This window comes from Salvelinus fontinalis, chromosome 25 (assembly GCF_029448725.1).
Source record: "Salvelinus fontinalis isolate EN_2023a chromosome 25, ASM2944872v1, whole genome shotgun sequence".
NCBI classification, from domain to species: domain Eukaryota; kingdom Metazoa; phylum Chordata; class Actinopteri; order Salmoniformes; family Salmonidae; genus Salvelinus; species Salvelinus fontinalis.
In genome coordinates this window covers 24411500-24424787 of record NC_074689.1, presented here as the reverse complement: position 1 = coordinate 24424787, position 13288 = coordinate 24411500, and the positions used below count along the sequence as shown (strand labels likewise).

Below are 13288 nucleotides of genomic sequence, written 5' to 3'. Positions count from 1 at the left end.
GCAACCAAAAATTGCACTTTCCATACACAGATGTTAGTCATAGCAAACAATACTGTCAACGCCTTATTGTTTAGTATAGAGACCAGATCCAAAGACTATCAGGCGTTCAAAATCCATTTAAATTGGTAATTACAATCAGTCTGATATTGTCTTTACACTGTCAAATCTCAACTGGATGGAAAACAGCAGTTTCTTTGGAAGTGCCTCATTGTATTAGTGACGTGTTTATTCCGCTTCAAGCCATTCATATCATGCTCTGCATTTTTTTTTAAACTTTGCTGTTCGCTCTAACTCAAGAAGGGCTTTTCAATATTGCACCCAATATCATAATGAACTGGTCAATTAAAGAACAAGTTAAATACTGGAGTGCTGTGTATACAACACAGTACTATACTGAAGCAATAAGTTCCAAGGTGTGGTATATGCCCAATATACCAAGGCTTAGGGCTGTTCTTAGACACGATGCATCGCAGAGTGCCTGGACACAGCCCTTTGCCGTGGTATATTGACCATATATCACAAAACCCCTGAGGTGTCTTATTGCCATTATAAGCTGGTTACCAACGTATTTAGAGCAGTAAAAATACATGTTTTGTCATACCCGTGGTATACCCTGCTATACCATGGCTGTCAACCAATCAGCATTCGGAATATTTCATACCCATAGGCTTACCCATTGTGTTAGTCAGTACACCAGGGCCCTCCTGCCACGGCTGCATTGTGTTAGTCAGTACACCAGGGCCCTCCTGCCACGGCTGCATTGTGTTAGTCAGTACACCAGGGCCCTCCTGCCACGGCTGCATTGTGTTAGTCAGTACACCAGGGCCCTCCTGCCACGGCTGCATTGTGTTAGTCAGTACACCAGGGCCCTCCTGCCACGGCTGCTATGTGTTAGTCAGTACACCAGGGCCCTCCTGCCACGGCTGCATTGTGTTAGTCAGTACACCAGGGCCCTCCTGCCACGGCTGCTATGTGTTAGTCAGTACACCAGGGCCCTCCTGCCACGGCTGCATTGTGTTAGTCAGTACACCAGGGCCCTCCTGCCACGGCTGCATTGTGTTAGTCAGTACACCAGGGCCCTCCTGCCACGGCTGCATTGTGTTAGTCAGTACACCAGGGCCCTCCTGCCACGGCTGCATTGTGTTAGTCAGTACACCAGGGCCCTCCTGCCACGGCTGCATTGTGTTAGTCAGTACACCAGGGCCCTCCTGCCACGGCTGCATTGTGTTAGTCAGTACACCAGGGCCCTCCTGCCACGGCTGCATTGTGTTAGTCAGTACACCAGGGCCCTCCTGCCACGGCTGCTATGTGTTAGTCAGTACACCAGGGCCTCCTGCCACGGCTGCATTGTGAAGTATGATGCTGCTTTGACTACCATCCTGATCTCTAATTCAGAGTGTAATGATAACACCTAAAGCTTCGCTATCATAACCACCCAGCGGTCCTGCTTTATGTCCTGCTTCGCGTCCTGCTTCGTGTCCTGCTTCGTGTCCTCATCTCTTTGTGTTAAAGGCTACCAATCTCACGATACAAACTGTATTTGCTCAATATTATCAAGAAGTGTTTTATCAATCATCACTGAATGCTTTGATTTTGACAAATCCCGTTTTCTTACCAATATTTAGTGTCAAGTGAAAACAATAACAGATTTTTAGATTAGCTGTTGTTGGTTGAGTCATAATTTTAGACCATGTTTTATACATTGATGACGTACATGGAGGATCACTGGTCAAAGTTGGAGCTGAGCATCGTATTTCTACTAAGGATAACAATGTCAATATTGGAAAAGTCAGGGTCGAAGGTTAGAGGTCAGGGTCGAGGTGTGTTCAGCCTGCTCTCTTCACTGTCACCATTGTGTGGTATAGGAACCAGTCCAACGTGCGCCGGATGCACACTGCGGTCAAGCTGAATGAGGTGGTGGTGAACAGGTCACAGGGAGCCCACCTGGTCCTGCTCAACATGCCGGGACCGCCCAAAAACAGAGGGGGTGACGAGAACTGTATCCTTTTAAAGACAAATGGCTGTTTTATTCAACTTTGACTATTTACGTCAGTAGAATTATGCATTGCTTAGTTGGACATGTTTACCCAAAGTTAACTTCAAATGCATCGTCATCAGCGATCTGACAAGGTTGAGGATGATCTCTTTGCAAAGGTTGTTTAGTTGTTGATAGTTGGGTTGTATCTCGAACTGTACGTTTGTTTATTCCATGTGTAACTCTGTGTTGTTGTATGTGTCGAACTGCTTTGCTTTATCTTGGCCAGGTCGCAGTTGTAAATGAGAACTTGTTCTCAACTAGCCTACCTGGTTAAATAAAGATGAAATAAAAAAATATATATATTTTAATACATATTATAGCTTTACAGCTGATGCGCTCCCCTTGCCAGTCACGTGACCTGTATCCACCCCTGTCATGTAATGTGACTGGTTTCTTCCTTGACCCCTGGCATCTCAGACATGGAGTTCCTGGAGGTTCTGCTTGAGGGTCTCAACCGGGTCCTCCTGGTTCGCGGGGGCGGCCGCGAGGTCATCACTATCTACTCTTAAAATGCTCGTTCCCACGAAATGGCGTGCACGGGCCACGGCAATAGGTGGCATTTTAGGGAGAAATAATCCTTTGGGTTGCTGTGGGATTGTCGGAGGGAGGGGGGCCATGGTATTGGACAGAGGACTTCTTGACCTCGGAAGGGACGACCAATCAGGGTTGTGTGATGTGATAGCATCGCCCTGATTCGTGGAGAGAGCACAGGTGTCCTGGGGCCTGCCTATCACGCCGAGAGACTGGAGGATACAGCATTCATACACTTTAACTTTTAATTTGACACGTGTTGATGTTTATTGTTCAGATTTTCTTATTCTCTCCTCACTCTCTGTCTCTCTCTGTCTCTCTGTCTCTCTCTGTCTCTCTGTCTCTCTCTGTCTCTCCTCACTCTCTGTCTCTCTCTGTCTCTCTGTCTCTCCTCACTTTCTGTCTCGCTGTCTCTCCTCACTTTCTGTCTCGCTGTCTCTCCTCACTCTCTGTCTCTCTCTTTGTCTGTCTCTCTGTCTCTCCTCACACTCTGTCTCCTCACTCTCTGTCTCTCTGTCTCTCTCTGTCTCTCTGTCTCTCCTCACTTTCTGTCGCTCTGTCTCTTCTGTCTCTCTGTCTCTCCTCACTCTCTGTCTCTCTGTCTCTCTGTCTCTCTGTCTCTCTTTGTCTGTCTCTCCTCACTCTCTGTCTCTCTCTGTCTCTCTGTCTCTCTCTGTCTCTCCTCACTTTCTGTCTCTCTGTCTCTTCTGTCTCTCTGTCTCTCCTCACTCTCTGTCTCTCTCTTTGTCTGTCTCTCTCTCTCCTCACTCTCTGTCTCTCTGTCTCTCTCTGTCTGTCTCTCTGTCTCTCCTCACTCTCTGTCTCTCCTCACTCTCTGTCTCTGTCTGTCTCTCCTCACTCTCTGTCTCTCCTCACTCTCTGTCTCTGTCTGTCTCTCCTCACTCTCTGTCTGTCTCTCTGTCTGTCTCTCCTCACTCTCTGTCTCTCCTCACTCTTTGTCTCTCTGTCTGTCTCTCTGTCTCTCCTCACTCTCTGTCTCTCTGTGTGTTGAGTTGTCATGTATGTTCATGTGTACCAAGGGCCCTGGTCATGTGTAATGCACTATGTAGGGAATCATCATTTAGTTTGTCCTCATTTTGGTTCGAATTGATGTCAACCGGCTCCCTCTAAGGTATCTTTCAGCTCAGAAATCCATCTCCTATGAACCCTGAAATAGATTCATATATCCTGGTCCATCTAATATCTGTATGAACTAAATTAGAATCATTTTGACCTGGAAGAACATGCTTCGGTGAATCGGTGCAGTATCCTAACCCACAGCAGAGCTCTGTTAGAGTGGATGTTAGAGTGGGTGTTAGAGTGGGTGTTAGAGTGGGTGTTAGAGTGGGTGTTAGAGTGGGTGTTAGAGTGGGTGTTAGAGTGGGTGTTAGAGTGGGTGTTAGAGTGGGTGTTAGAGTGGGTGTTAGAGTGGGTGTTAGAGTGGCAAGTCCAAAACAAAGCTTACTTTTATTTCAAATCTGTCCCACACATCAAGTTGTTGCTATAGCTTTCCTGAGTTCCCTTGTCCCTTGATTATTAAAGGTTGTTGAGTGCAGCACAACGTCCGAAAGAGGTGTGTGTGTGTGTGTGTGTGTGTGTGTGTGTGTGTGTGGGGCAGGGGGCAGGGGGCTTTGGTAAGGGATAGGCCAAGGATTTGCTGGTGCAATAGATGCTGTTGATGTGGTGACTTGCAGACATCTCACTAAGCCCTGAGACATTGAAGGTGGTCCACCTTGCCTGGGAGGTCTCCTAAATGGACCCTGTGGTATTTTGCTCTGTAGCATTGGTCAAAGCCCCCCCAAGTAGAGCCGTTCCAATGGGAAGATAGCCATACTATATACTATTGTATTTAGCCCTTGTTGCATATTTATATAAAGATTCACAAAGTTGAGATTTATTGGAAATTGTATTCAAGGGTGCAGGGAATGGAAATGACTTTTTTTGTTGTAAAGATCCTGTGTTCAGGAGTGCTGGTTTCAATTCACGTGCTGTTCCACAGTTTAACAAGTCTAGGACAACTGGGGTCATTCAGGTACTTCCCCTACCAGAGCCCGTTGGATCTATACATCAACGTACAAGACAAGTCATGAGCTGGTTTGACACGAGAGCTCAATCTGACTTAGTCATCAACTAAAACAATCGTTCAATTGTCTTTGACCCTCAATCAGAAACAAAAGGTTGTTGCTGGAGCCATCGTCCCAAATAGTGTCGCCCCCCCCCCCCCCCCCCCCCAAATAGATATAGCAACGGACGCTAATGGTTTAGAGGGGCACACTATTTGGCATGACAGAACCACTGTTGTGTCCGTTTTAGGTGTCGTTAGGGACATCGTCAACACACAGCATTTTGCTCCGTCTTTCGATGTTTGGCAGTGCAGTATTTTCTGTTCTCTGCTAATGGAAGTCTTTAGGCTGGGATGCTGTCAGAAGGGTTGGGTTAAATGCGAATGACACATTTTAAGTTGAATGTATTCAGTCGTACAACTGACTAGGTATTCCCCCCCCCCCTCTCTTTCCCTTTCCTTGTAATACAGTGACCACTACATGGTAGAACCAAACATGGTTGGGATTTGTGAGTATCACTTGTCTATCGCAGGACACCAGACCAAGATTCTGTACTGGAATAGAATAGACGGGAAGAGTGTCAATATGAAGTATCTCTGTTCCATGTTGTGGTCCGAACCATCAATGTTTTCTCTCTCTGAAGATGAGCATGCAGAGAGGGGGGGGGGGGTTACTGAAAACATGCTGTCTCTTAGAGCAATCATATAGGACAGAGGATGTGGGGTCCACAGTATGTGGGGGTTCATAGGATGTGGGGGTTCATAGGATGTGGGGGTTCATAGGATGTGGGGTCCACAGGATGTGGGGTCCACAGGATGTGGGGTCCACAGGATGTGGGGGTTCATAGGATGTGGGGGTTCATAGGATGTGGGGGTCCACAGGATGTGGGGTCCATAGGATGTGGGGGTTCATAGGATGTGGGGGTTCATAGGATGTGGGGGTCCATAGGATGTGGGGTCCATAGGATGTGGGGGTCCACAGGATGTGGGGGTCCACAGGATGTGGGGGTCCACAGGATGTGGGGTCCACAGGATGTGGGGTCCATAGGATGTGGGGGTTCATAGGATGTGGGGGTTCATAGGATGTGGGGGTTCATAGGATGTGGGGGTTCATAGGATGTGGGGGTCCATAGGATGTGGGGTCCACAGGATGTGGGGGTCCATAGGATGTGGGGTCCACAGGATGTGGGGGTTCATAGGATGTGGGGGTTCATAGGATGTGGGGGTTCATAGGATGTGGGGGTCCATAGGAATCCGCTGATCACACTGTTCAATGTCAGGATTTGTTCTCCTATTATTTATATCCTTATTCTCTAGGTTTCATGTCAGCTGACCCCGATGAATCATTTTGACTTTGTATAGGAAGAAGCGTGCCAAATAGACTGATGTGAAAGTATATGTTTGTCAATGTCAGCCACAGTGCACGCGTTAACAGATGAAGGTGCTTGTAGGGCACCTTTAATTTGTAAATGCATTATAAGGCATTATAACCACTTAATTATTTTGATTTGGAAACACAGATTTACACACATTTGAACACAAATTATTAGCTAAAAGAGCATTTTGAGTTTCTGGTTACAAAATTGAAAAGGCACTCGTACATCTGAGCTCTCTTTGTTACAGGTGCTTGGTAACAGTTGAATAAAATGAGGGGGGAAAAGAGAGCTCTGACGAAGGCCAATACGTAAAGCTTAATAAAGAGCAGTGATACCAACGAGCAGTATGCAGGTTCCTAGTTACAACATGACTTCCTTGTAGGCTGCATATTAACAGTGGAGGCAATGGTATCTGTGATTTCTAGGTCACATGTAGGCTACTTCTATAGGCAACTGGCACCAGATATAGGAAACTATTGGGACAAAGGAAGGAATCACTCCCCTAACTCCTGTACATTTACATTACATTTAAGTCATTTAGCAGACGCTCTTATCCAGAGCGACTTACAAGTACATACCTTCATACTTTTTTTGTACTGGTCCCCCGTGGGAATCGAACCCACAACCCTGGCGTTGCAAGCACCATGCTCTACCAACTGAGCCACACGGGGCTGTATATACCTCCACTTTTTTGTAGCTGTGTAGTATTTTGTAACCAGAACATTGTATTTTTCCAACAGTATGTCTCAATGAGTGTCTCTGTTGTTGTAGAGTCGACCATCAGTTAGACAATGTTGTGTCTAGTAGTGTCTGTCTGCACTTAACAGGTACGTTATACCTGACTCTGACTTTTCAGGACTGGACTCTTGGGATTTTAAGGAGGGGTGGGGGTTTATATGTCAAGATGTTTGCAGGTATGTTTGTGTTTTTTCCTAACCCATTGGAAACACAATATGGACAAGGTTTTTGAAGACCTCTGCTTGGACTCAGGTGAAGATTTCACAGAAAGGATTTTAGAGGAGCCAGTTGGAGAATGGGTTATGTTACTAATATGATTTTAAGTTCATTTTTACATGTTTTATTATTTTCATGTTTCTAGCCCCCAAAGATCAAATCTTTGAGTCTGATATGAAATATCACGTTGCTAATAGTGTAAAGAAACCTTAGAGGACACAAAGCTAAGGCTTCTGGGTAACTCTATAGGACGTGTAAGCAGCATATGTTCCACCAATCTGGTTTAAGTGATGAGAGAATGTAATCTACCTCGAGGTGAATACCGTGGAGGCTTTGTCAAAGGAGAATAAACCTGTTTCGAATCGCTTTCTTTCTTTCTTTCTTTTCTCTCTGTAAATGGTAACAATCTTCTATATGAAGCGATTCCAAGCGATTGAGGAGTGAGCCTCCGCTCATTCTGAGAGAGAAGCAGTGTATCCAGCGTGTGGTGGTACTGCTGCTGTCCAGCTTAGTGGACACACGTCACAGACTCTAGTAGGAAGTCACTTGTGGGGCGCACACATAGTGGAGGGTGGCCCTTTTAAATTGTATCTGTGCCTCTGAGTAAATATAAATAAAAGTGCTGAATTATGTCAGAACTGTATAGCCTACTGTGTCATTTTGTTAGGTTTTTCATTGGATAAAAATATTTATTTCAGCAGGGTAATATCTCCTATTCCAACATAATCCTGGGTTACATTGTTGGACACAACTGAATGTAATGTTGCGCTATACATTATATTCTGTTGAGATAAATACAGTATATTGTGTAGAATATAAAGTGCATTGGGAAATGATTCAGACCCCTTGACTTTTTACACATTTTGTTACGTTACAGCCTTGTTCTAAAATGGATTACATTTTGATTTTCCCTCACCAATCTACACACAATATCCCATAATGACAAAGCAAAAACAGGTTTTTAGAAATGTTGGCAAATGTATTAAAGATGTAAAAACATACCTTATTTACATCAGTAGTCAGACCCTTTGCTGTGAGACTTGAAATTGAGCTTAGATGCATCCTGTTTCCATTGATCCTCCTTGAGATGTTTCTACAACTTGATTGTAGTCCACCTGTGGTAAATTCAACTGATTGGACATGAGTTCAATAAAGGTTAAATAAAACACATTTGGAAAGGCACATATGTCTATATAAAGGTCCCAAAGTTGAGAGCTTGGTTTTTGCTCTGACATTTACTATGAGGTCGAAGGAAATGTCCGTAGAGCTCTTGACAGGATGTGTCGAGGTGCAGATCTGGGGAACGGCACCAAAAAAAATTCTGCATCTTTGAAGGCCCCCAAGAACACAGTGGCCTCCATCATTCTTAAATGGAAGAAGTTTGGAACCACTTAAAACCAAAGGTTCATTATGTTAAATTGACCACAGGATAGGTATGCAGTATATTGTTATATTGAGAAGTGGCAAATAATGCATCTACTTACATAAGTGATATGAAGACTCTATTGTTTTTATAAAGGTACCTTTATTAATGTAACTGGTCCCATGATATTGCATCTGTCATAAGAGGGTATAACATTGTAGAATCTCTCCACCAGGGGGCAGCCAACGAGAGAGCGAGAGAGAGCTGTAGAGTCCATCACATGACTTGGCCTACCTCACAGAGCTCATGGAGATGCTGCATGTTTGCAATCATATAGGAATCTCAGGGAGCTTACAGTAGTAACCCCATATGTTGTAGTATTAAAATGAACGCTTAACATGCCAGTCGGTGTGAATTGCTGAATAGAAACAAGGGTTATAAAGATGCACCTTCTATAGCCTCCTGAATGACCTTTGATCTGGTTTAACAATACCGTAGTGTTAAAGTAGTGCCCTCTGTGTGACCCTTTCTGACCTTAGTTACATCTGATATGTACTGCTGAATTGCAGTTTAATTTAGATTTGGCATTAAACACCCCTGTTTAGCAGCGGAACAAAAATGGATGAGGATGGTTTGGATAATTTCAGTCAGTGGAGCCTCCTCAGAGGAGGAAGGACCACCTCAGTGAATTACATAAAAATGGTAAAACATTTAAGATAAAACTATCCTAAATATAATCACGTCACCAAATAATTGATTAAAACACTATTTTGTAAAGAAGGTCTACAGTAGCCTCAGCAGCACTCTGTAGGTTAGCACCATGGTGTAGCTGGAGGACAGCTAGCTTCCGTCCTCCTCTGGGTACATTGACTTCAATACAAAACCTCGGAGGCTCATGGTTCTCACCCCCTTCAATAGACATACACAGTAATTATGACAACTTCCGGAGGATGTCCTCCAACCTATCAGAGCTCTTGCAACATGAACTGACATGTTGTCCACCCAATCAAGGGATCTGATAATGAATCTAGTACTGAAAGCATAAGCTACAGCTAGCTAGCACTGCAGTGTATAAAATGTGGTGAGTAGTTGACTCAAAGAGAGAGAGACACAATAGTTAAGAGTTTAACAAATTAATTTTAAGGAATTAAAAAATTAAGGAAAAGCGAGATGTCATTTTTTAAATTCAGTTTCACTTACTTAGCTAGCAAATGCAACTAGCTAGTTTAGCCTACTGAAACACCCGGCTCAAACAGAGGGATGCTATGTTAGCTAGCTGGCTCTGACAATCCAACACAACACTGGAACTCTTCCAAGTCAAGGTAAGCTTTTGGTTTTACTAATTTATTGCCACCGAGGCCTGCCGGTGTAACTGCTTACTGACTGAACACTAATGTTACTGCATGATTGTAGTGGGTTTACTAACGAGTTAGTTCTATTGGCTATGCTGACTATGACATTACTTTAGCTAATATGGTGACAACGATGCGAGAAGGAATACAACTTGGCTGTGTGTTTACGTGTGATCAGGGATGTATTCATTCCGGCAATTCTTAAATGGAAAAAAACGGAAAAACATAATTGAATTTGAGTACCATGTAGTAGCCTAAACCTATTGATGTTACATTGAACTGAGTGAATGGAATATGATTGACAGTCATCCAATATGCTGTAATAGATCTAAGGCCATGCTCATGAAAAAACATTTGTCCTCCCTCATCTTAAACGGGACTGACAGCCACTGATTTCAGTGCATATTCCATCTGCTCTTGCTAACGTATAAATACTCAGTTTGAAACTTGTATTTGTGTATTTAGAGTGTTCTATGTACATTTATGAGTATTCATACAATATATAAAACACTTGAGTTTTATATAACAAGTCGGAGGAATTGTTTGTTTACAGTACAATCACGACAAGCCGTTGGTGCTGCAAAAGCCTTCTGATTAGGCCCGGCCTGGGTCTCAACTCGCTGTTGACAGTTAGAATAGTAGAATACAGTTAGAATAGTAGAATACACACAGTGAAATTTGGCAGCGCATCAGCAAATTTCCTCTTGTACCAGTCACTGACGGTCACTCAATGAGCCCATGTCAACTACATTTCTTTTTAGATTAGTAAGTTAGTCTCTAGTCAGCTATCTGGAAAAATACACATTTTCCACCGGAAAGAGAGGGGCCACTTAAAGAATGTGCCTGCAAGGTGCCACCCCCGCCCTGGCTCTGAACGTAAACAGGAAATGACATATAAAAGATGCTGCATATAGTCTGGTACTAATTAGTTCACTTCCTATTCTTTGTCCATTAGGAGCTCTCCCCTGACAGTATAGACTCCGGCTGAGGCGACTCAGTAACCATCTGCCATTATGACCAAGTCTATAAGCATCATACCTAAGGAATGGTGCAGAGAGGGGCTAGGAACGTGTCTCGTGTGAGCTGCTGGCTGACACACGGTTTCATGGAGAATCACAACCGATCTGTGATTAACCTGACGGCAGAGGATGAGGTCTTGTATCTGTGTGTTGTATCACTTTACAGGAAGGACGTCTACCACCACTTTATCTCTATGTCAAACCAGGGGAAGGTTTTGGGGTTTGTCTGTGTGTGTGGTGACACTCCTATTTTGTCATGTTGATGGACAGAGAAAATGTTTCGAGTACATTCAGGCTTCCATACTAACACTCTCTATCCCCAGTAGATCCCAACCAGAGCCAACCAGAGTCAAGGAGAGCCAACCAGAGTCAAGGAGAGCCAACCAGAGTCAAGGAGAGCCAACCAGAGTCAAGGAGAGCCAACCAGAGTCAAGGAGAGCCAACCAGAGTCAAGGAGAGCCAACCAGAGTCAAGGAGAGCCAACCAGAGTCAAGGAGAGCCAACCAGAGTCAAGGAGAGCCAACCAGAGTCAAGGAGAGCCAACCAGAGTCAAGGAGAGCCAACCAGAGTCAAGGAGAGCCAACCAGAGTCAAGGAGAGCCAACCAGAGTCAAGGAGAGCCAACCAGAGTCAAGGAGAGCCAACCAGAGTCAAGGAGAGCCAACCAGAGTCAAGGAGAGCCAACCAGAGCCATGGTAAATTGTTGCCCTCGTCCCTACCTCGGTGCCTCTTGTCTCCTAGCAAGACAGACAGACACCCCAGTCACATTCTGCCCGGTCACATGGCCCATAGCAGTACGTCACTGCCATCCTCAGCAAATCAACAGCACGAGCATTGAATTAAATTAGAGAGCGAACAGAGAAAGAGAGACAGAAGACATACCAGAAGTGTGTTGCAATGTTATTCAGTCTGTTTGTGATACTGTGTCACACACACACACACAGATGACTCACCTTGGCATGAACCTGCTGGCCTCACTTTTGGCTTGAACACTTCTTGCTCAGACATGAGAATGGGTAGTCATGGTGACTGTGAAGCTCCACATATCCTATGTGGAATGTGTTGGTCTCTGTTACTGTAGGTAGGTTAAAACAAGCCAGTGCTTGTAAACCATGTCCCTTACTAGTCCCATGTCCTTCCTATACCTACAGGCTCGTATGGACGCTCAACAGATGGATTCTCTTTGCCATCCTGCAAGCCTGCACTGTGGCTGCTTCAAGGTGGAGAAGGGAGATAAATGCATAGCGACCCCAAGCCCTGTAACCCCTCAATCCGAAGTTGAATTGCCCTTAATAACCTCTGGTCCAGAGTCAGATATTCTTCTGTCCCCATAAGATTAAGGGTTTGGATAATCTGATCCTAGATCTGTGGTTCGAGTCAACTTCTCAAGTTCTTCCTCCACTGGACCAGGAAAGAACCAGAACTTTGGCCTTGAATGACCTTTGACCTCCTACGTTATATGAATAGCCAGCACAAGCTGGGCAAAGTACCGCCACGGTTTGCGCTGTTGTTTACCAAATCAATGGCACACTGATGGATTACACTGTGGATCATCCCACCAAGTCCACTGACGTTACAAAATAAATGGAAGATATGTAGTGTACACTGACACAACATGCTGAAGCCTAAACTAACCATCTGTATATTGACTTATTAGGCTAACTTATTCCGTTGTACAGTTAACTTATTCATCCTTCTCCATTCAGTGAATTGATTCGATTGTTGTTGACTTGTGTCCGTTGTACAGCTTGTCAGTTCAACAGAGTTGTGGTAACACTATGCAGCATCTGCCAAAGAAGACAGCTCTACCTCACTGCTCTGCCCAATAGGCCTAGGAATAACTCCGTCAGAGATATCGGATTCACATGGAATTGTTGTTTAATTCAAATGTTTGAATATGACATTATTTGTGAAGAGATGAAATGTAATTTTAGCTTCCAAAGGAGAGATCTGTGCTTTCATAAGTTTCTCTGCTCACAGTGGTCCGCCCCTGTGAAGAGGAATGGGTTATAAACCTTTTAGACACACCCCTCTCCCTCCACTATAAAAGCCATTGAACCAGAATATAACTCTGTTTCGGGTACTCTAGGATGACGATCCAGTGTCAGAATGGTTCAGATAATCACTATAGATGAAGCCAACATCAGCATGGACTTTGATTGTGAATGAGACATTCTTCAAAGGACAGAGGACTCGGGTGATGACACGGGCCATCTACCACCAACCTACTGAAGCGCAGCTCAGAGTAAATATTGATTGCATTTTCCTCTTCAAATGGCCGGTAATTTAGAATGCATAAGATACTGTATTTACGATAGCACAGCTCGCCTATGTCAAGTCTCCCGCTCTTTCACTAGGACTCCCCCCCTTTACTTTGTGTAACAAGCTGTCATATCGATTCTGCCCGCTAGGGACGTTTTTCTGTATGACGTAATTTGTGATCAAGTTATGATTTAATTGTGTATGTGTGTTTCTGTGTGATTGGTTAGGTATTTAGTAAATAAATAATTAAACCCAATTTTGTATTGCTGATTCAACTTGTTAGCCAGGATTCTTTCAGATGAGACTGAATAAAATGACGATTAATGTGACTG

At 44.3% G+C, this 13288-nt stretch overlaps 1 protein-coding gene across 9 annotated transcripts in view; it reads left to right on the top strand.

Moving 5' to 3' along the window:
• Window positions 1-7602, top strand: part of LOC129823009 (solute carrier family 12 member 7-like) — a 121585-nt gene extending 113983 nt beyond the window's left edge. For 8 of the 9 annotated variants that reach the window (XM_055881665.1, XM_055881663.1, XM_055881670.1 and 5 more), the window contains 2 exons: window positions 1866-1999; window positions 2456-7602. In XM_055881665.1, the coding sequence (XP_055737640.1) occupies window positions 1866-1999; window positions 2456-2547 (226 nt within the window). In that variant the 3' untranslated portion in view covers window positions 2548-7602. The remainder of the gene's footprint in view (window positions 1-1865; window positions 2000-2455) is intronic. The other variant, XR_008754552.1, reaches the window with a different exon arrangement.
• The last annotated feature ends 5686 nt before the right edge of the window (window positions 7603-13288 follow it).